A 23,734-nucleotide genomic window follows, 5' to 3' on the forward strand; every position below is an offset into this window, starting at 1 on the left:
TGGTTCTGCACCCCCAACCCCCAAGCAAATGGCAGGGTGTGTGTATGTGGGGGTTTTCTTAAGTTTATTGCGGTTATGTATACGTGCCACTTGCCATATAAAATTCCACTCATAATTTGGAGTTACTGTGTTAATTTTAGACTGAATATTTTTTATTAGTGCATTATTAAATCTGCATGTTATTATGTTTGGTTTGCCTTTCATTCATCTGCAGTGCATGATACCCTTTAACCTAGAGGGCCAGGGCTGACTCCACTAGTGTGTGAAGTTGTCTATTGATTTTCTTGAATGAGAACAGTGGCGCATCTCCGGCCGGTGGCTTGTAACACATGTGGCCACTCTGCTGCTGGAGCATCCAGAGAAATGAGTGCAGAAACCTAATTGGTTGTGTTTTCTTTCCCTTTCTGTTTCCTTGCAGTGTTCAAAGGGTGATGATGCTCCAGTAATTTTCCCCGCTCCATTCCTAGGCATCGCTTTGCTTTCCTTCCGGGGAAGATCGTTCTGCTTGTGATCCTGCTGAGGAAAGAGACTCCGATGGACTTACACCGGGCAGCATTCAAGATGGAGAACTCACCCTATCTCCCCAACCCACTGGCCTCCCCAGCACTGATGGTTCTCGCCTCCACTGCCGAAGCCAGCCGTGATGCTTCCATTCCCTGCCAGCAGCCGAGGCCTTTTGGGGTCCCTGTGTCAGCAGATAAGGACGTGCACATTCCCTTTACCAATGGCTCATATACTTTTGCCTCCATGTATCACCGCCAAGGCGGGGTGCCGGGAGCGTTTGCAAACCGTGACTTTCCTCCATCCTTGCTTCACCTTCACCCCCAGTTTGCACCCCCCAACCTGGACTGCACCCCGATCAGCATGTTGAACCACAGCGGCGTCGGGGCTTTCCGCCCCTTTGCATCCACTGAAGACCGGGAGAGCTACCAGTCAGCCTTTACGCCGGCCAAGCGCCTGAAGAACTGCCACGACACTGACTCACCCCATCTGCGCTTCTCGGACACTGATGGGAAGGAGTACGAGTTTGGCACCCAGCTCCCCTCCAGCTCCCCTGGCTCCCTCAAAGTTGATGATACAGGGAAGAAGATATTTGCTGTGTCTGGCCTCATTTCTGACCGTGAGACCTCATCCAGTCCCGAAGACCGAAGTGACAGATGTAAGTACCTCTGTTGACTTGGTGGTTCTTTAATTGTGCCTTGTTGAGATACGCAACAGGTGATTGCCCCGCAGTGCTGTGAGACTTGCTGGAGGCAGAGGCAAAGCAGCCTTTCCTGCCTGCTGAGCTCAGCCATGCAATATTGCCTTTTTCTTCCAGAAGGATATTGACAGATTTTAAGGTGAAGTGCTCTTGAAGGAAACTCACCTTCCAGCACATAGCTGGAGAGGTGATGTTGACCTTGCAGAAAGCTGTCCAGCTCACCACTGTGAGGCTGTAGGTGCTGGTACATGTATATATGTAAACAGGGATGCAGCTGTTTGGAACTTTCCCAAAGCTGGCAGCAAGCATGTGCCCCCTTCTTCTTCAGGTGTTTCTTTCTGACCTTTTCTTTGTGCACACCATTTTTAGAGCAAATGCATTACCGACCGTCACAATTCATGCCTCAGCTTAGGACAAAAGTACCTTTTTCTCTGATAACTTTAGAATATTGTTGGCCACTGATCTCCTTCTTTAAGACAAATACAAATTGTTTTTACAATTCAATAAGTTGTGGCATCATGTGCTTTCTCTGAGTGTTTCCCCCATTTTGGTGCCCATTGAAACGTGATATGCTCTTTCACAGGCCAGTTATTGGACTGAAGGAACCTGGTGCACTTGTTCATGACTGTAACTCCTTGTTCCCCCATCACTTTGTCCCTTGTGGAGTTGCCTACACAGAGGGGCAGAGCTGTCCTTCATGAATGGCAGGCTTCCAGGTTTGCAGAGCTGGGAGGTGACCCACGATGGGGAGTGGTCTGGGGACAACAGAATGTGGTACCCCAAGGAAGAGCACTAACTTATGATTAGAGTTTTCCTGTAAACCCAGACAAGTAATCAAGGAGTGAGTGGTTTGCTTTTCACATGGGCTCCTTTGTTCTGTTGAATTTTATTAATAGAAAACAATTTTATTATTGTTGTTGTTTTTATTATTACTTTTTTCTTTTAAACAAAAACCTGCTGCACCGTTGCTTCCTCTCCCTTTCAGATGTGATTTTTCTTCTCCCCTTTATGATACCAAGGAGAGTAATAGAGACATTGTGGCTCTCTCTCCCCTGTCGGCGCTGCTTCCTCAGGCTGTCTCCTTGAATTAGGCACTGTGCTAACTTACCGGCGCTAAAAGACATCTGCCTAAACCCAGCGTACCTTTTCAATAAAAGTCATCATAAAATCAACCTGCCTTTTAAATCCATCGCTCCTTGGTTTTGAAATATGCTGCAAGTGTGTCTTTTATTGTCGGCGTTTGCGAGGGTAGGACAATTCCCGCTGATGGCAGGAGCTGTGTATTTCTTGCAGTACCGGTGTGATCTCTCGTGTCTCTCTCCCTTCTCCTTCTGATCCACCCCCGACTGTGCTACTTTTTGTGCTGTAAGCTCCTTTCATTGTTCAGAGTCTCCTCTCTCTCCTTTTGGGTCCGTAGGAAAAGTGGCTGTAGGTGGGAGCGCATGTGGATGTGTGGAAGCTGGTAATATAATTATCCATGGGGGAGGCAGGTGAGATGGCAAGGCTTAGAGACATCTTCGTTGATGCTCTTTCCCTTATCGATATAACCTGGCTGGGAAAATGAAGCTTGCTCAAAAGAGTACTCCGAGAGATAGCGGCCGAGGAGAGGGTCCGCTGGCTAAATGAATTTAGAGCGCATCAGCTGCTATGGATCTTGCTAGCAAAATCCTGTCAGATACCCCATTTAAAGAAGTAAATCTGTTAAATGAATTAGACCACATGGAGCACAGCTGCGGACAGACAGACGCATCACATCCATCGCCGTGCCTTGCCTTTGCCAAGAGCGTGTGCCGAACGCAGGTCCGCTCCTTCTGGGAGCAGACAGGGCTTTGCACAGACACAGGCAGGGTGACACCGAGTGCCAGTGCCGTGGCAGGGGACTTGCCAGGGAAAGGAAGAGGAATAAAAACTTTGCAGGCAGCTTGGAAAACTTGGGCAGAAGTGGAAGGTGTTTTGTTGTATTGTTTTTGTTATCATGTTAAATTTCTTTAAGATGCTTTTCTGCACGGTAGAGCAGAGCAAATGCAACATCCCTGATACTTCATCAACATTAAAATTTTTCTGTAACTACCAGGATGATGTACACTAAATATGTCTGTTGGCTCTGTATCATATTCCCATCACATGTAGATGCTGCATGACGGAAACTTCGCTCCATTAAGACAGCAAGATTATTTGGTGTGTGCATACACACGTATGGGTGTGTTTGCTGAAGGCTGAGAGCAAGCTGTGGAGCTTTTAGAGGATCCTGATGGTCTTTGATGGTGGCCATCAGAAAAGAGAAACTTCTGAAGTGAAGAATTTGAGAGATCGCAATTTGCAGATAAGAATGGTGATCCTCTTTTGCATTAGCATTTGCAGATATATTTTTGAAGTTTCTGTAGAAATGTCTACTTTAGGGGTTTGTTATCTCTGAGGAGTTTTGTGGATTCCCTGTGTAACTGTTGTATATAACCCTCTGTAAAAGCTGCCTACTTGTGCTCCTTATGGAGCAGGTTGGTGGCTGTACCTTCAAGGTAAAAATGTAATGAGGCTTTTCTACAACTGCAAGGAAAAATTGTAAAATTTTCTTAGATCACCAACACCTTCCCATGTCTAATGGGTGCTTTTCAGGTTTGCAGAGCTTCACTGTTTGGTGTATTTTTCAGATTGCTGAAAGGGTTTGTGTTACATGGAAGCTGAATTACTATCATTGCCCTGTGTGGTCTTCTGTTCCACTGTACAGGAGCCTTTCTTGAATAGATCACTAAAATATTTGTTTCACCTCATATCTTAAATGGTGATTTTCTAGAGAAACTCCGTCCCCCCCTTTTCTTTCTTTCTTTTTTTTTAATAAAATGTAATCACTGAGTTTTAGTTTCCCTGAAAAATAGGTTTTTGCTTGGAAGACTTTGCAAGAAAACAAGAATCAAAGTGAGACATTTGCACGTCAAGGAGTGTTTGGAAGGTGCTTATTTAGTCCTCTGCAGCATGGGAGGAAAGTTTCAGTCTGCTTTCACCGGTGGAAGAAATTCACAGAATTCAGTAAAATTATTTGTGATATGTTCCAGAGTATTCCAGATTGGCACCTAGCCCTGTAAGAGATATGTTCATGCAGCAGAAGCTGCTCAGCCTTTGCAAAAACCTTTCCTTACTTTTAAAACAGGATGGTGCTTAGACCCATACCCTGCATCCCACAAAGGGACATCTTTGGGGTGCTTTTGGGTGGGACTGCACTCTGTTAATCAGCAAATTGGGCTGAGATGTCTGCATTTAGGTAAATTGTCTCTTGCTGTAAAATGCGAGGATTCAGGACATCCATAGTGATGGAGTATACAGGGAACATGTGGAAAAGTGGAACCTTTCCAGGGACATGCAGGCATACCTTGTACTGGATGGGCTCATTCCCTTAGGTGCTTACTGAGAAAAATAATGCCATTTGTTAGAGTTTAGGAGCTTCTTGTAAAGCATGTGTTAAAGGCACTGGAAGACATATTTTATGGGTTTGCTTTAATAAGCGTACAATAATTGAGATTCCTAGAAGGAGTGGAAATAAATGGCATGTTCCTTTCTGCAAAAGAGATCTATAGCCCTATTTTAAAATCAAAGGAGAAAAAAAAAAGATTCCTGTTTTTTTACTTCTAATAAAACCTGTCTCAGTGTCCTTCAATCATAGCACCCAGTTCCTGTGGCATTGCTTTCCCACAAAGTGACAGGCAGAGGTCGGTGCCAAAGCTGGGACCTCCTGGCAAAGAGCTGGACCTTGTCAGAGCAGAGACCTCTGCCACCCCTGAGGGGCAGCCCGTGCCCCCAGCCTCCCTGGGACCACAGGAGATGGTTTCCCATTACTGACTGCTGCTAGGTCTCCATCACGTGTTGTCTGTGACTAGTGGTGTGAAGGTGATCTTCTACATCCTGGCCACTGATTCAGTTTCCATCCTCTGGCCAGAGTCTGGCTCTCCAAGTCTCAGTTTCTCTGCTCCTGCTGGTAGCCCTTGCCCAGCTCCTGCTGTGCCCAGGAGATGAACATTTGAGTTGGGAGCAGGCTGGGATCCTTGCTCATCCCTTGCGTCTGCTGAGGGTAGCAGGAGTGATTATATTAGCATAATTTTGATTATTATTCTTTTTGATAATCATATTTCACCTTAGACATAGTTTGTGCTGCAACTGATTTCTTGTCTTCAGGAGAAGTTGTGTGATGTATTTGTGAGATCTTTGTTACACTTTGGGTTTTTAAAGAACATCTCTAGCATGGAGTTAGTTTTCCTTTTGAAACAACTGGTTTGTTATTGATCAAATGTAAATTGCACTTCAGGTGATGGACGTCAGGGCTATGATGACCACAGCATGAATTCCTGAATAATGAGGTGCTCTGGAAATCAGATCGAGGGCTGTCTGTGCAGCCACCCACCTGCTCAGACCTGTGTTGGGATTTGTGTTATGACCTGTGCAGAGAGCTCTGTGTGTCTATGTACATGTGCTGGGGAGAAGAAGGTTTTCCTCTTTTTGTGGCGGAACAATGGATTGGAGAGGGAATGCACATGTCCACACATCCATTGCTCACACCTCTTCCCTCTGGGATGCACCACTTCCAAGGCTGGTAAAATTTGGGGTCTTATGTGAAGTGATGCTTTGTTGCTAATCATATTCCGCCACAATCATGGGAAACTGCAAGTTTAACTCCGCTTGTGAAATAATGAAATAAATCAAGCGGAATGTTTCTTTCTGCCGTGCAGTGCCCTGTGTGATGTAGGAGTGAAGAAGCAACAGTGGAATTTTGGAAGGGCTGGGCAGGCAGATGGGCCATGGCAGGGATGATGGCCATGCATCCATCCCTGTTGCTCCACCAAATACACACCATCCTTGTGGAGTAAAGTGTGCTGCATGGAGGTCTTGGAGCACGCAGCAGTCACCTCCTTTTCCTGCTTTTCTGGCAGCAACCTTCCCTCTCCCTCTGCAAACTGTTGCCGAGACTCCTTTCCGTGCTGTTCGGCTTAATTGTCTTGTCGGGATAAAGAAATGTTTGAACAGTTAAAAGTGGGGAAGGGCTGGATGGGAGCAGCTCCTGCCGGCTGCGGGGCCATCTGGCCTCCCTTGGATCTGCCGGTCTCCAGTTTATATTTCTCTTTCTGTTATTTGGGGCTCTCTGGCGCACTCGGAATACCTAATCACCATGGTGAGAGGAGGGATAGGGCTGCCTCCCCTTCCCATCAATTGTCATGCAGACCCCGGCCGGGCGCTGCTCCTCGCAGCCCTCATTTGCTGTCCTCGCCCGCTCTCGGCAGAAGGATGGCTTTTAATTGATCGTTTGAGGGGGAGGGCTGGGGCTGGTTTTTTCCTCCAAAATGTTTCCCCGTGCAGCCACTGCCATCCGGCCAGCCTTCATGTCATCTCTGCCAGGCCACAGATGCCTCGTGCCCCCTGTTTTCCTTTTTGGACTCCCCGGGAGCTGGTGTAGCCACTGTCTTCGGAGTGCTGAGCGACACAGAAATGTTATATTTATCCATCTCCCGCCGGAGAGATGGGCATGCACGCAGTAAATGTTTATCGCTCCTCTTTTGCCCTGTGTGCCTGGATGCTGGCAGGAGGGTACTCATTGTACAACTGCAGGGAAACCCCCCCACCTTTCTCAGTATTTCCCATCAAAACCACGGCCCCCAAACCGCCGGCCAAACCTTGCTTTTCGAGAAGGAATGAATCACATTAAATCTTCAGCCCCATCGATCAGAGCCGACTGCTGTCAGAGGATTGCGGCAGGAGAGGCGCAGGCAGACTTGGTGGCTGCCGTGCTGTGCCGGGGATCGGGAATCCTGACCTCGGGCATGGCTTGGAGTCACGGTTTCCCGATCCCTAACGCGGGAGCAGTGATACCTCCCTCACAGCAGAGCCTGCCGCTTTGATATCTTCTGACAGAAGACGCTAGGCAAGGGCAAAGTATGAGTATTATTAATATAGTACAGTTAGTAGAATATTATGAACTATTATAAATCATTACTACTAAACTACAGTTATTAAAGGAAATGACCAAAGTGCACTTTGCGAGCCAGGATCTCTGACAGTTAAAACATTGTTTTATTATTTTACTTGCTAACTTGCAAAATTCGAGAGTTAGCAACAGTTTCCTGGTTGATTGGTGGTGATTGCATAAGGAATTGGGAGAAGCAGGGGGGAAGGCGAACATTTCAGGAGGGAGAGAATAAGCATTAGTGCCTCCGTGATTTATTTTCCTTTCCTTGATATTTTGAAGGTCTTGGAAGAGAGAGGCATACTCAGGCATGGGCCCAATCCTGCTCTGTAAAACTGAAAGTGTTCAAGGCGACAAGGTCTTAATGTTTCTGGAATTCCCCAATGAAAAAAATAGAAGTGAAGGTGTTAGTGAATTGCTGCTGGTTGTTATTTGTTTGATATCATTTAGACAAGTCCCATTAAATGCTAGCAGCAGATTTATTTTTTTCTCTTTGTTTGCCTTCCAAGGAATAGAAAACAGACATAATTATATTTTACGTGAGACTGTAAGATTTCCTCTCATCTCTTTTTTCTGGCTAATATCTGCAGCTATAAAATAAATTCTTTTTGTGCATACATGGTGCTAGACTGAGGTAAATAACTGTCATCTAAAATCTGTCTAACCTTAATCTGCATCAAGAGCACTATAGAGAACTGTACCCATTTGTATAATATTAAGCTTTATTTTTATTATGGATTTCTAATGCAAATTCATAGTGGGAATGAAGTTGTTTCCTTTTAATACTGTATTCCAAGAAAAGCAGCCATTGATTGCAAATTGTGATGATTTTTATCCTCTGGTTCATGTCACTGGTGGTCTTCTATCATGTCAATGTGCCTGATAGCCTGTGAATGTTTCACCTCTCTTCTTCAGGGTGGAATAGCAGATTTGGAGACTTTTGAGGACATTTTTCAGCTATACAGAGCAATTTAAATTCTTCAGAAAGAATGGATTTCTATTTGGGAAATTTAATATAGGATCGGATTCCTTTACAGCATCCTCTGAAAAAGGGCGTGTGCACCTTTGTAAATCTACACGTGAGCTGTATATGTGTCTTTCTCCCCTTTCATGCAACATCACTGTTTGCCTGCTTGGCTTTGCTGGCCTGAGTATAGAAACTCACGGGTGACAGACATTTGGGACAAATTTATCACCATGAATTCAGTTTTTTTTACAACTGAATTATTTTCCTGCTGTTAGTCAGGTTTTGGGTATTTGCTGGCCAGATTGACCCAGCCCTCAAGTCAACAAAAGCTCTGGCTGAAAAAGTGCTGCTGGGTTTGGTGCTGTCTGTATCTGTCCATTTCATCTTTGCTCTGTCTTTTAAAAACAGGAGGGTGGTCATGAAAATCTGAGAGTTCTTCTTAGCCATCACTTTCTGCTGTCCTTTGACCATTTGTTGGTGTCTTGGATTGCAGCAGTGGCCTGAGCAACAGAAGAGGGGGAAAAAACAATGCTGAGGAGGAGCAAATCAAGGAGAGATTTATTGTCCTAAACACAGCTAACATGGGAGGGAGTCCTGCTGAAAGCAAAACTGCTTGTGGAGTTCAGGTGTGGGACACTTCCATTGTATTTTTCCTCACTTGGGACATAGTTTCTAATCAATATTGCTTTAAAACGTTCATTTTTTGCTAACTTCAGGCTGAGAACAGATTTCTCACTGAACTGCAGAGCAAGAATGTGTTTTGTGCTTTTTCTTGTGAATCCTGGGCTGCTCTGAAGTGGGAAAAGGAAGCCACCAAGTGTCTCTGGATACCCCTAAAAGGAAGAGCTGGAATCTGTGTCCTTGGTATCCCCCAGCAGCACTGAATCTTAACTATATCTTGCCAGAGCAACCACATTAAGTTTTCAATTTAGAAGGACCCAAGAGCTTTTGCGCATGAGCTTTTCTCAGGTGCAATCCTTCAGTGTTACCAGTTGTGCTTTCTAGATGTGCAGTGCCACAGCCCTGGGCAGGGTGAGGCTGGCAGGACACATCCAGCTGCAGCTGCTGGGCTGGCTGGCACGGCTGGCTGTCCAAGAATGGGATTGTTCTTTGGGAGGCAGGTGAATGCTTCCTGGCATTTGTATAGAAACTAAATCAGAAAGAACTGGGAAGAGCAGCTGGGGTGAAGGCTCCCTGTGACAGCCTCCCCAAAAGGAATTGGTTTTGTAAGCAGAGCAACAAGTAAAAGGGCAATGCCTTAAAGGACCCCATTTCGTTCTACAGGGATTTTTGATTTAAATTAAGGTATTTTTAATTAAAAAGGACTCAACCTTTTCATCTGATTTTTATATTGTTTTCCTGTGCTTTAGGAAACAACTTGCAAAGCCATTTAGAATGTGAAATTGTCTGTCCTGTAGCATCCCTCGCTATCAGGAGGCATAGGATAATCATCCTTCATTGAAGAGAGGTTGTGCAGGGATGGGAAGAGACCCAGTACCAGATCACAGCTCTGCCTTGTTCTCCAACCTGGCTTTCAATATTGAAGATTTCTTTAGGAGTCAGTCCTTTTCAGGGGGATGCTCCACAAAATTCCCTACGTCAGGCCCCACATGAGCTCCTGTGCTGTTCAGGAGGTGATGTGAGGGTGTTTGTGAGTGAGGGAGGAGGGTGAATGACACCCTGGGTGCTGCACCTCTGGCTGGGTGAGTGAAAGCCTTATCAGGGTGGCCTGGCCGTGCTACAGCAGAGCTGCCCCGCACCCAGCCCAACCTTTGGCCTGTGCAGGCTGGAGGGAACCTTGTCTCCCTGTCAGTGTTTGCAGTGCGGGGAATCTCGCAGGGGCCATCTCGCGATGGCTGTGGATGGGTGGAAAGCCTGGGAGCTGGATATCAGTGCAGGTCAGAGGGATCCAAACTCTGCAGCACCATCGAGGGGGCTGCAGAAACTCGCTTCCTTCCCTTGTTTATTCTTCTGGTTGCAAACCAGCCTCACTTCATACTTCCAGCATAGAGGTGGGAGATGAAGCAAAGTCCTTAGCCAGGGTGACAGCTTTTACCTCCTGAGCACTTGTCTTCAGCTTCCCTGAGGAGGCAGCTTGACCATTGACTTTTTTTTTTTTTTTTGCTGGGGAGATGAAGGAGCAATCAGTGACCTGGATAACCCTGTGCTGAAAAGGAGCAGAGGAACTTAATGGTTACAATCAAAAAGTTGCCAGCCTGAGTGGATTCATACATCAGGAGGTGCCCCTTAGATGAGAGAAGGGGAGAATGGGCAGTCAAACTCTTAGAGCCCTGCTTCTTTGCCCTCAGATTTGCACTTTGCTCAGCATGCAGCCTGTACAGGACAGCTGGCAGTGCTCCTGCCAGCTCTGCTCCTTGGGACTGGTTGCTGCCGTCTGTGCTGCTCCTTCCTTTTTGCATATTTAGGTTTGTGCACAAAATTGTTGCTCTCAAAGAGCTGTTTTGATTTCGGAAGCGGGGAGGTGACGGGCAGCCTGCCTTCACTGGAGGTTTGGGACTAACATGTCCAGGGAAGTTGTGTTGAAGGCGCTGGGACATTCAGTAGTGCGGGAAGCAGGGCATCTGCAGACCAGAAATTTAACGTCAGCAAGAGGTGTTAAAGAGAATGTGAAGTAGAAGAATGCTACAAGTTATTTCTGTCTTAATTTGGCCAATGTGTTGTGTCCAGTCCCACATTTGGTCCAGGACTGAAATAAGTATGATGATATTTGGATCGGGATGAGGATATACTGGAAAAAGTAAGCTGTGAAAGTCTGCAGATCTCTGTCTCCATTAGCCAGAAGTAATGTTCCCACCATCTCGTTATTTTCCCCTCTTAAAATGAAAACAATGAGTTAACTGTGGAAACAGGGGAGGATTGTATTAGAGCAAGGCAGAGCTGGGCAGAGAGAGCTTGCATTGGCTTTACTTGTGTGTAACAGAGATGTTGTGGGTGTAGGAGCCTGGGGAAGCTGTGTATGGTGTGATCTGGATCAGCCCCCAGCTTTGTGGCACATCTCAAGGAAGAAAGAAACTTAAGCTAAAAAAAAAAAGGCTTCACCTTTGTTAATCTCTTTGGGAGCACTGTGAGGACCCAATGAGTGTCTCCCGCCTGGGCGCCCACCCTGGGGCGTGGGCACGTGCTGGTGAAGGCTGGGGAAGGTTATGATGTCAATGAGAAACATCTGTGTGTGTGTTCTCCCAGATGTTGCCAGTTGTGTCTGGCTTGTTAGCTGCACCTGGGCAAAGAAGAAAAGGAAACCCCCGGGTGGTGTGATGGATTTTGCAGAGCCTGGGAGGAGAAGGCAGTTAGACACCACTTGCTGATAGCCTCTCTGCTATGTACTCAGGTGGCTCACTGACATGTGGGTGATCCAGGACCCACATTTTTCTGCATCTCAGGAAATGTGTCATCAACTCGTCACATACCGATTCTCTTATTTGTGCTGATCATTTCTAGCTTGACTGGTGTGTGTGGGGTGGTATTGAAGATGAAGGACACAGTTATTGGCAGAGCTGAGCGTGCCTAATCCTTGCAGCCATGCGGAGCAGGAAGAGGGAAGGGCTGCCTGGGCAAAGCCCTGAGCATAGGTTGTGCTTGTGCTGTGGACTCTATTGACCTTGGACAAGCAGAGTAATTTCTCATCGTCTGTCTCCGAAGCAGGGATTATGATATTCTCCAGCTGAGGGTGGTTGTGGTCATGTTTTGTAGGGCCCAGATCCTCGAGCAGTGGTCATAACCATGGTGCCTGGATTGAAAAGGCTGCGTAGGGGGAGGGATGGAGGCTTGTTTAATAAACATGACAAATGGGATTTTTTTTCTGAGGAAACAGTTGCCAATTTTTTTTTTTTTTTAAATGAAACTTGATGAACAGCTGAAATCAGTGGCTAGGAACGGCAGAGAAAGAATTTGGGGTAAAAATTTGGAGTAAGGTAGATAAAAGTGAGAGATAAAAGAAATAATGCAGGGAAGGATGAGTAATCAACATTCTTGGAGTGAAGCGCAAGCTCTGGCTTCCTTCCTGAGCAGTAAAATAAAATTTAAAAAAAAGTCTTTAGAACAACAAAACTCTGGACGCGCTGGTTTCCTTCCTGACAGGCCCAGCCTGGTGGTGTTTCGATGAGTCCTCATTGGCAACCAGGGCTGATCTAAAGGCCAAAGGCAGAAAGATGGGGGGGAAGGGAGAGGGATTTAACTCCTTGAGCTCTGCTGGAAAAACAGAGATCTCCTGCTTTGTGTGGGCTCCTTTTGCTGTTGCTGGAGTACAAACAGTGTTCATGGTGGCTCAGAGGTCTGAGAGGTGATGGGGTGACAGGGTGATGGGTACATCTACCCAGGTGCTTGTCAGAGTCAGATTTTTACAAAACAAAAGTGAGTGTTTTTAATCCTTGTGGACAAAATTCCTAGGTCTGTGAGTGGTACAACATGACACAACAGCACCAGTGAGCAGCAGGGGAGAGGGCTGGTCACTCTGCTTTTTCCATCTCAAGGATGCTCGGTTTACTTGTGTCACCCAGTTTATAGTAAAGGGCTGCTCCAGTCCCTTTTGTCAGCAGATTTCCTGGGAGGGAAGGAGCTGCTGGGTGCAGGATAGCCTGTTGTGCCCCAGAGGCTCTGGGCAGCTTGCAGGGAGCTGGGAGTATGGGAGGGGAGGCTGTGTGTGCACTAGACAGGTTGAATGGCTCAGGCAGAGCTTGTTTTGCAACTAACTCTCTGAGCCTCGCCGCTCTCTGCAGGGTTCCCCTCTCTAAAAGGTCGAAGCTACTTCTTAATTCTCAGCAGCTGACAAAATATTTATTTTCAGGTACTTAAAATATTATAATTTGAAGTGGAGTCCAGCCCCTGGCTGGAGTTGAGCTTTTGTACTAACAGCTTCAGTGAAATGCCTTTTTCCTCCTACAACTTGCCAACAAATGCTTGGAAAATAATTGTGGGACAGTCATCCTTTTAGTGAGCAGATCAAGAAGATTTGAGACTTGCCAGAGACTTTCAAAGGACAGGCCAAAGGTTCAAGTTGTTGCCAGTTCTATTTGTCTTAGCCTTTATGCTTACTTGTGTGTCATTAATTTCATCAAATGTCTGTGGGTAAAAGGCACCCAGCAGGCTGCAGCTTTCGCTGAGCTCTCTGGGTGTACTTGGACACCTCTTGGGAAATAAGCCCACCTTTTTGTCTAGGGAGAAAGATTAATCCCAGCACAGCAGTAGCAGAAAGAGGCTTACCCACTAACCTGACACAGAGATGGCTGAGCTGGGGGGGCAGGACCCTGCTGTCTTCTCTGCAGCCTTTTTTAACTGGTTGTGGCAAAAAAAAGTGAATAGGGATGCACAGATGAATGATGCTGCCTCGGTGGTACTGTGCCTACAGCTCTTATAGAGACCTACACAAATAAAATGACACACTTGAATTTTCTGGAAGTTACTGAAATGAGGGCTCAGCAAGAAGGAAAAGTGAGCAGAGGCCAGGCAGAAGTGACCTCAGTGTCCTGGGTCTTGTTCCTGGCCCTGCTGTTGAGTCCTTGGGATGATTATCTATGTTTTGGGGTCCTGGCAGGTCGTTCTGTTGATTTTGGTAGGCAGGGCATCACTGTTGAGCTCTCTGTTAATCTAGCTGTTGTTGCTAGATGAAGAACTCTGCTGGCACTGTCCTCTCCTGGGGGCCGAGCAGCAAAAAGAAGCAGGGAGAAGGCTGTTTTCCCAGCAGGGTCCCTGCAGGCAGAGCTTCCCTGCCCTTCTCTTGTGCTCTTGTGCTGCAAACCTCTTTCCTTGGTGCTCCCATCCTGCCTGCATCCTGACAGCTGCTTTCCTACCCTTTCTGCCCCAGTGCAGACGGCCAAGCACATTAATTTTTCGGCAGAAGTGTTGTAATAATTAGGCAGCTCGTCGGAGGGTTTAGCAGTACTTAACCAGATGTGAGAAGCCTCTTCCCATGGTCCCTGCTCTCTCACTGGGCTCCAGCCAGCTGCCTTTTCCCGCCTGCTCAGGTTGCCTAGAAAGGGCTGTAGGAGATCTCCCGGCTGCCCTGGCTCCTCTTGCCTCTCTTCTTATGTTAAACACTCATTTGTAAAGGAGAAAGAGGGAGGGTGGAAATCCTGGGGCTGTTTGGGAGAAGAGCAGCAAAGAATTAAAAGCAGACACCTGCAGTGCTTGGATTTGAGACCAACACCATTAACTCTTCCCAGGGCAACATCCCCCAGGCTCGTGGCCCTTCTTTTGGTGCCAGCCAGGAGCACATGGTGGGATGCATGGGGCTGGAGTGGGTGGTGCTGCTCTCTGGGGCTTCAGACAGCTCTTTGTTATATATAATCTCCATCAAGTTTTATGAATATGTAAATATAATATCATATCTCTTGATACGTGTGAAAAAAAATCTCCATATCCCCTGCCTCAGTTTCCCTCCCTGTCCTGTAGAGATGATGCTATTTCTCTGCACTCTGTGCTCTATGACCATTTATACACAAGACAGTAGTATTATCACTAACGTGGTTTTAAAACTAGGCTGTAGTAAACTGTATTGTCTGCCTAATCCATATTAATGGCAAAAACTGCTGCAGACAGGATATTGGCCTGGATGGCCCTTGGATTAAGTCATTCTGACAATTGTTACATTTCTATGGTAAAGTTTTATAAATACACAGTGACACCATATATTATGCTTAAGAAAATCTATATACAACCTATAGGTTTCTGGTTATAAAGAGAATAAATGTATTAAATCAGCAAGACCAAGGGAGCAGACAAGATATAAAAATGATACTGTATTATGCTGGAACTTATTGAAAATCCCAGTGCATCTTTTTTATGTAAATGGTAAATTCTTTTCTATGTTCTGAATATGTTTCTTAATGTGTGTCACGTACCAGAATAGTAGCATGAACACAGTTGCAAATACGGTGTGTGTTTTATTGTGAGTATTACACTGCATAGCAGAGTGAGGGTGTTGAATGCTGCAGTCAGTTATATACAGCTGTAAATGGGAGCTACCTGCTGTTCTGTATACAGCCAGCTGCATATTTATTAGTAAATACCAGTCTAGGTAAAAGAAAAATAAAACAGGAAGTTGTATTAAAGACTTCAAGGCTTAAAACTAGTTTGAGCAAAGCTCCTGGGATCCCACTGCAGGGAACGGTCCAGCATTTTCCAGCATTAAGTCTTTTCCATCTGATTTTTCTAGCTCTGTGAATTTGAAAGCCTCTTCTGAACTCCCCCTGCTCATCAGTTTGTGGAATAATTCATCAGTGTTTCAAAGCAGGGTAAAGATTGGGTTTGGGGCTGGAGAAATTACGGGTTGGCTCCTTCCCTGGTGTGCCTCCAGCTGAACATACCGGAATCACGGAGTCACAGAATCACTTAGGAAAAGACATGTAAGATCATCGAGTCCAGCAATTTACTCAGCAGTGCCCCATCTGCCACTAAAGTATGTCCCCAAGTGCCACATCTCAGTGTGCTTTAAATACATCCAGGGGCCAGGGCTGCTCTGATGGGTGAAGGTCCGAGGACCGGCGGCTCTGGGCACATGAGGGGCATGTGTCACACACGTGTGTTTGTCACACACGCAGCACGGGTGGCCAGTGCCCATGGCAGGAAGGCCATGTCTCAAGAGGAAAGCAAACCACAGATTTTCTGTGGGCTTTCTGACTGACGGGCACTTCTCCAGAGAAAGGTATCAGGTCTGAGCGTGGGATCCCGAGCGAGGGATGGCTCTGAAATACCCGAGTGTTTGACCTAGAGGGAGCTCTCTTACATGAAGAATGAGACTTGGCACTGCCTGCCTGAACAGCTTTTAGCGTCTGTATTTTCAGCAAGCTTCTGCTTCCTGTATTCTGAGCTCACACTGCCAGGTACTGTATTTCCCTGAGTGATGTAAAGAGGGTTGGAGAAGTCCTGTGTGTAACTCCTGCGGTCCCAGCACTGCAGGGGCCAGAGCCAGAGCCTCACTTGTTCTTCAGAGTTTGCTTCTTCTGGAAGTTGGTGGAGATTTCTTCTGGTGATAGAAGTTGCTTCTAACTTTCCTTCTCCCAGTAGCACCATCACACCTCACAGATAAATCATGGCTCTTGAGGTGCCAGGACCCGCTCCCTGCTCTGGTGGGAGGAGGAAGGGCTCCTTGGTGAGGAAGAGTCTTTTGTTGGCAGCCTGAATCCAGCTGGAGATACTTATGTCACAGCCTGGCTCAGTTTTTCCCTTTGGGTCTCTCCTTTTAAATGCTTCATATCCCCTCACCCTCCTCGGGGTAGGTTCATCTGCCTGAATACAACTCCAGGATGTTTTGGATTTAGATGAACTGGTATTTCCTTCCCTGGAAGCTGGGAGATGCTGGAGGTGACACAGATGGATGATGCTAGGGGGCTTCCCCAGTGCACAGGCAGATCTGGCTCTGATGAGTTGTAAGTCCTTGAAATCCCACCAGTCCTGCTCCCAGTGGGTGTGGGAGCTCCAAGCTCCAAGACAGCCTGTCTCTGGGCACTGCAGAGCATCAGTGAGGGACATGACTGAGCTGACAGGGAGCCCACAGCCTGCTGTGCCCACTGCAGCAGGACAGAGGGACATGGCTCTCCAGAGGCAGCAGGTGCAGCTCTGCACCTCTAGGCCACCCACTGACTGAGCAGAGTGAAAGAGAAACTTGCTGAGGTGCTGGGGCAGAGGTCTTAGAGAGCCCACAGTGCCTGACAACTCTTAAAAAAAAAGAGGGCTGAATTAAAGCAGGATGGTGCCATTCTTTCCTGGGTCCAGAAAGCTGCTGTCTGGGAAGGGGGGGCCCAAAAGAGCAGCTTCATGGTACAAAGGTCAAGCTGGAGGGACTGAAAGTGGTGATGCTGCCCTATTCCTCCATCCCATTCCTAAGCAGTGCAGGTCCCAATGAGGTTGGATTCAACCATTCCAATACCTGGCTTGTGATCCTTCTGCAGCCCCACTGTCTGGTGGCTGGGCCGCTTTAAAACAGGGTTGCAAAAAGTGAATCTGGGAGGGAAATTAAGGACAGATGGGGTGAGGTAGCACCATTTTTCTGTGGGTGCTTTTCTATTTTTTTTCTTTTTTTTTTTTGTTCTCTTGAACAAAGGAGTTTGGGGAAGGAAAGGGTGTGCGTGAGGGTAGGGAGCTGAATGGGGAAGGTGGCTGAAGGGAAGAAATTGAAAACTAAACCACCTTTTACATCTAGCTTTTAAAGGTTTTGAAGTAACATATTGTGGGCTTTCAGTTTGTAGTCTGGTCTGTGTTTTTTCTAGAGCAGGCAAGAAGTGTGAGGAGCAGAGGCAGGAGAAGTGACTTTGGTTCATACCCCCAGTTTGACTTGAAAAATGCCAGAAAAAAGTGAGCAGGATTAGAATAAGCACTTTTCTTGGGGGTGACTTCTTGTCTCTCTGTCTCAGATGATGGCCACTCCTTCCCCATCTTGCTGTCTTTGCTTTGCTAGCCAGCAAACCATACCTGAGCCTCCATGTGCCCTTCTCTGAGTTGGCACAAGGAGATTATGGGAAGCTGTTACCTGCCAGGCTGTCTGCCTTGGACCTGTAACAAGATTAGGGGATGCTGCAGAAGAGTGAGCCAGGTGAGTCAGCACAGCCAATGCTGGGATCTCAGCAAATGTATTTGCACTGTCAGTAGTGCCCAGGCCCTCCCCATCCCATTTCTGCCTTCAACAGGAGGAAGCCACTCAGCTGAGTACAGCTCCCACAAAATTCAGCTTTCTAACCCCAACCCTCAGAAGTCCTGAAGTAGCAGCTATTAGATATAAACTCTTGCAAGAACCTTGGTGAAATGCCTGAGGTACCAACAACTGTGGATGTCCCCATGCAGCAGAAACACTTCATATTCTCTTCCTTTCTCCCTTGTGGTCATAGGTTCATGGCCCAGCTGGCTTGTTTGAGGGCCTGGCTAGAGCAGTCTTTTTATTCCACATCTAAATTTATTGAAAGTGAGTTCACTGTAGATCTCTGCACTTTGCTTAATACAAGCAGATCTCCTTATGTGTTTCACCTTGTACAGAAAGTCAGTTTTCTGTTTGTGAGCACCAGGACAGGTGGGTGGCTCTTCTGGAAGTAGAGCAGGTCCTGTGTCCTGTGCAAGGTGATGCAGAGACAGCTTTAGGAGTGCTGCTTTCTCATCAGTAGTTCCCACTGGTCACCAGCTGTTTGGAATGAAATGCTTTGGCTCCTGAGAAATTAGTGGGAATCCCGAAGGGTTAAAAACACCTGGTCAGAAACAATCCTGGAACTCTGATGCCTCCAAGTAAGTACTGAGAATCATGCACATGATTCTGTGTGTCCCTATTAAAAATATACCTCCAAATATGGGGGCAGGTAGGGAGGGGATGCTGAGAGTGCCCTGAACATGCAGGGAAAGGGCAGCAGAAGAGCAGCTGTTTTCTCCCTCCGGGTCCAGTCTGCCTTAGAGCAGGCGTGGGGTGATGCTCTGCTGCACAGTGGAGAAGCAAGGATGCTGCTGGCTGCTGCCCACTACCTGGTGGTCCCTTTGGGCCCTTTTGTGATGCCCAATATGTGGGAGGAGGACCAGAGCATCCTCAGCAAAATATTCTGAAAAGGCCTGTCTTTATATAGATGTGTTTTCAGCTCTTACCTAGACTTTACACTTAAGAGGTTCTTGCTTGCTAAGTCAGGAGAAACACAACTTAGACTGGCAAATTTCAGGCTTGATTTAAACAAGGACAGCACTTTAAAAATAAATCCTTCTTCTCCTGATGTCCTAAGATACATCCAGATAGGGTGTGCTCACTTCTGGCTTAACACTCCAGTTTAAAGGATAAATTTGGCCGAAGCCACCCTTCTGTAGTAGCCTATAATTAGCAATTAAAACATAAAAAATATTTCCATCAAGTGGCTCCTAAATAAATGCTTGTCACTGCTGATCAGAGTTGGTTTATTTCCATGTGTGTTTTTCTTCCTTCTTTTTTTTTTTTTTATAACTTACAGCCCTGTAAATGCTCAGCAGCTGTTAATATGATTCTGTCGATAAGTTTACCATGGTGATTTGGCTATATTTGGTGAGCGTGTGAAGAAATCACTCACCGGTTAGAAGAAGGAAAGACAAGCTGTCGATATCAAGGGAGAAATGCTAATAACCCCGGTGACAAATCATTCCTGGGAATCTCAAAGGGTTAAAAACAAAGCAGCAGCACTTCCCGGAGAGAGGGGCCTTGGCGAGTGAAGGTGACTCATCCGGAGCTGCAGACACCAGCTGTCATCTCCAGCTCCTCCTGTGCTTAATCACTTCACTTTTCTAAAGAAATATTTTGTTCTAATTCAAACAGACCTGGGCTTGTTTGTCTTTTATGAATTATTTACTGGTGAGGAGAACCTCTTGAGGTATCCATCTTCACTCAGAAATAAGTGGACTCAGAGCCTGCTGAAGCACTTTAAAGCACATAGTCCCCTTCTTGATGAGCCTTTCTTTTTTTTTTTTTTTTTAACAACCACTTAAAATCAAGAATAAACCCTAGAAAGTCAGCTCAGGGCTTCAGACTATACTGAAGAAAATGCACACAGACTTTGGCCTCACCTGGTTGCTCTTTGAAAGACATCCCTGCCCTTTGATGTGGGGTGGTGATGCTCCAAGTGAACCCTGGGACTGCCACCAGTTTCCCAGTGTGGAGGTGGAGATCTGCCCCCCATACCTGACTTGCTTCTAGATGCATTCCCATAGGAATTAAGAACTCACTGTGCATGAAGCAAGTGTGTGAAGGAGCCTGTGTGTGCCCCTGACCTTTGTCTGGGCACTGACACCCTTCAGCTTCGGGAGATGTTTCTGTTACTTAATAAATCCACAGCCAAATTCCACCTGGCTGTTCCTGACTCTTTGCACATTTATAGCTCTTCCAGTGGAAAGAGAAGCTTGTATGATATTTTGCAGTCCCAAAAGGTCTGATCCAGCAGCCATGGAAGTAAATAAATGTAAAAATTTGCACTGACTGGACTGGGCATCAGATTAGTCCCTAAATGTTGGTTGATCTGCTTTGGGGTTATGACAGACAAATATTTCCCCAAGGTTACTGCTACAGGAATAATCGATCTACCTGTCTTGGATATGTCTGGGCTGCCTATCATCACTGTAGTGTCTAAGTGAGTGTTACCTCCCAGGAAGTCTGTGCCTGACCAAATAAGTTGCCTTTTCTTTGTGTGGTTTGAGAGCAGAGAGTGCAGCTTTCATTATTTAAGATCATTGCTATTTGGCACTTACCTGCTCCACAGGATATTGGTACTTGGCTGCAATGTCCTTATTACCTCTGTCTTACATTTATTTTAAAATTCTGGTTTTAAATTCATTTTTTTTCTAAATAAATAACATGATCTGTAAATAAATTACTTGATCCTGAAAACAATTTAGACAGACAGAGTGTCTTGAGTGTGATTTAGCTTGAGTGGTGTAAGTTGCATGCTTATACAAGCTTCAAAATGACAGGAAAGATAATCCCATCAGGCAGTCTGTAAAACAGAACAAGCCTGGAGAGGATTTTTCTTGTATACAATTACACTTAGAGACACAGGATGAGAAGGGATTCAGGACCTGGGGAGGCTGAAAGAGGTAGCTGGTTGTGTCCTTGGCACTTATTGGCACTAAGGCCCCTCGTGCAAGCCTCCACAGCCTGTGGAAGCTGGAAGGGAGATGAGCACATGGAAGGTGGCTCATACCTGCATGGGTTTGGTTTTGCACCAACACCAGCTGCAGTGCTGATGAACTGCAGAGCTGGGAATGCCACTGGCATGTGCTGCAGCGTTTTCTCCATCCCAGAGGTGATGTGCAATGGGGCATATTTGAGCCTCATCTCAGGGCTGCTCTTGTGTGAGCCAGAAGCCCACAGCCTGCCAGCTGCCCCCGAGCACAAGGGACAAAAGTTCCTGAAAGTCTCCTTTGTGCCCTATTTCTGTTCAGAGAATAGGAACATCTCCTGGAAAGTAAGACACATGAAAGCAATGCCTTTCCCAAATCCAACAATACATTTGCTTTTGATTCCTCCCCTTTTTTTCTTTTTCCTTGCAGAAGGCCCTTTAAGCAACACTTTTTTTAAGGGGCACTTTTGACACCCAGGCCTCTCCTTCCTGCCTCCATCCACCTCCTCCTCCCTCCAGCCCACACAGTCTGCCAGATTCCCTTGCTGCTCCCTTCCTGGTGCAAAGACAAGACATTTGGAGTGAGAAGTTTGCGCCATACTCATTAGTTATGTGTAAGTTAGTAGAGCTTTTGGTGGATTTTTGCCATTTCCTATGGACTGTGGGATCCCAATGTTGATTAAGCAGCGTCTGGTAGAAGGCACAAGATAAAATATTTGAGGTTCATTTCTGAGCCAGTTTCTTGCCTTTCTTCTTGTGTGAAAAGTTCCTGACTCTGTGTTGATTTTCTTGAGATCATGTTTATTTAAATCAGGATAATAATCTTCCAAATATACCCTAAAATTATATAGCCATATAAATCCTGTCATAATATATTCAGTAAAACTGTCAGGTGATCATTCTTAATGTAAAATGAGACCTTTTCATTTTCATCCAGTCAGTTAGCACTAAATTAACTCCTTGGAGCAGGCTCAGAGTCATTCATTTGAGTAAATACCCCAGTTATTTATTGAATATACAGCATTGCTGTCTATCTTGAGGCTGGGACCGAGGGGCTCCTGTCCTTATCCCAGCTCTGGCACCAATCAGTCAGGAGAGGAGGCTTGAGAACTTCAATAATACCCATAAAAAAAACATTAATTTTGTTCCTAATCTCAGTGCAGCCATGAGATGATTCCTAGTGACAGGTTCAAGCTGTGAGCTAGGCTGGAAGCTGGACTCCCGACAGCCTGGGAGCAGGAATTGCCCCAAGCTGGCTCAAGTGCTTGAGGATGTGGGCAGGAACCCTGTCTTGTCCAGCAGCTGAGGGGGCTCTGCCAGTGAGCTCTCAGAGGCAGACTCTGACACCCAGGTCTGTTCTCCTGGGTCACCTCACCTCAGAGCAGCTGCTCTGAATGGTTATTTTTCCTAAAATATTTTGTGTCCAGCTACGACAGCTCTTCTAAACTTCCAGTCAGGAGCTGGTCTGGGCACATCAGGACCTCTGTCTCCTCCTCTTGGGATGGAAAGCTGCCAGCAGACATGGAAAAGATCCCATATGCTGTGGGATTTACCATGCATAGCTGTTTGGAAGAAGCATTCAGATTGATGCTGGAGTCCCAGAAGAGCTGTCACTGAGATAAAGACCTTCAAAGAGCTTCCTCTCATACTTCAGTAGGACGGGTTTGAGGTGTTACAGCCTCATTTCAATCCTCAGGAAGGCAAGGTCCCCTTGTCCCTCCTCTGGCTGCCAGGCCAGCAGGGAGCATGAAAGGTCAGCAGAAGCCTGTCCCAGAGCCTGCCACAAAACAAATTGGAAAATGAAGTGCTCCCTGCAGGGGAGAACTCTAATATCTTATCAGCATACTCTGTTTAGATGTCTAGTCTCATGATGGAGCAGGAGGGAGAGATGAGCTTCTTTCCTTGCATTCTTGAGCAGACAGCGGAAGTACCTCGAGAGATGTGCTGGCATCCAGCCCACAGCCTGGAAAGTACAGACTCAGCCAGGTTCAGGGAAGCACCTTCCTTCTCTTGGACCTAAGGATAAGAGCTCTGTATTCAGCTTGCCAAACACAAAAGCCAAACAAAAACAAACAAATCGATGAATCAAATCCTGACTGTCCGGAACCGGGCTGCCAGGAGACACACTCATCCTGCTCTTCTGGGAGATCAAATTCACTACACAGATCAAAGAAAGAAGAGGAAAAGCTCTTCAAAAGTCAGGAAACAAAATCTCCTCAGCCTTCCTTTAAAGAAGGAAAGTTACTGGACTGCAGCCTAAGAGATCCAGAGGAGAAAGCATCAAAGGGAAGCTCTTAGTCACACGTGGCTCTGTCAAAGGTGAGGTCTGCTAGGTACTAGTTGTCCAGTTTGAAATGACAAACTTCAGCTCCCAAAGAGCAGTCTCTTATCCTCCCTACAGGAGATCCACACCCCCTTCCCTAAAAAAAAAAAAAAAAAAAAAAGAGAATATTAGTGTAAGGGAAAAAATAAATTAAAAGGTCTGTTCCTAAATTCTTGGTAGTCTTGCAGAAAATGGAGGGCTGTTTGTGTCCTTACTTCTTCTTCTTGATGTCCATTTCAGCTGTAGCCTGCCTAAAACAAAGGTGGTGAGGGTGGTCAGGCTGGTCTCTCATTGGGAGAATGGAAAAGAAAGCCTTCCTCATTTAAGACTGTGTGGCAAGTGGGCATTGCAGGTTGAGGAGTAGGAAGATGTGCCACAGATAAGGCCTGAAATTCAGAGCCTAAACCGAATCCCTTCTGTCAGCTGTTATGTTCTAGCATAGAGGTGACAGATCTCCTGAATACAGTAGACTGCCTAGGCAGTGGGGAGCACTGATAAATTTCAAGGGCAAATGAAGCAAAATTATTTCAGGAATGCATTATATTTAGCTATTTCTGTTTTGGACAGGAAGAAAGAGATAACATGTTCATCCTTCTACTTCTGCATGATTTTGTGACTGTCCAGGTATCAGGTTCCCACTGTTTGGCAAACACAAGGTGTGGAGCATCACGTGTTCTCTCAGAAGTGCACTCCAGTTTCCGTGTGAGCTCAGTTCTGAATTAGCCTGATGGCTTGC

At 46.3% G+C, this 23,734-nt stretch overlaps 1 protein-coding gene across 4 annotated transcripts in view; it reads left to right on the forward strand.

The window, feature by feature from the left end:
* The first annotated feature begins 445 nt into the window (after positions 1-445).
* RNF220 (ring finger protein 220) overlaps positions 446-23,734 on the forward strand; it is a 210,819-nt gene continuing 187,530 nt past the window's right edge. The window contains exon 1 of one of the 4 annotated variants that reach the window (XM_064428681.1): positions 446-1,159. In XM_064428681.1, coding sequence (XP_064284751.1) covers positions 535-1,159 — 625 coding nt within the window. In that variant the 5' untranslated portion in view covers positions 446-534. The remainder of the gene's footprint in view (positions 1,160-23,734) is intronic. The other 3 variants (XM_064428683.1, XM_064428684.1, XM_064428680.1) reach the window with 3 other exon arrangements.

The sequence above is a fragment of the Passer domesticus genome, chromosome 7 (genome assembly GCF_036417665.1).
Source record: "Passer domesticus isolate bPasDom1 chromosome 7, bPasDom1.hap1, whole genome shotgun sequence".
Lineage (NCBI taxonomy): Eukaryota > Metazoa > Chordata > Aves > Passeriformes > Passeridae > Passer > Passer domesticus.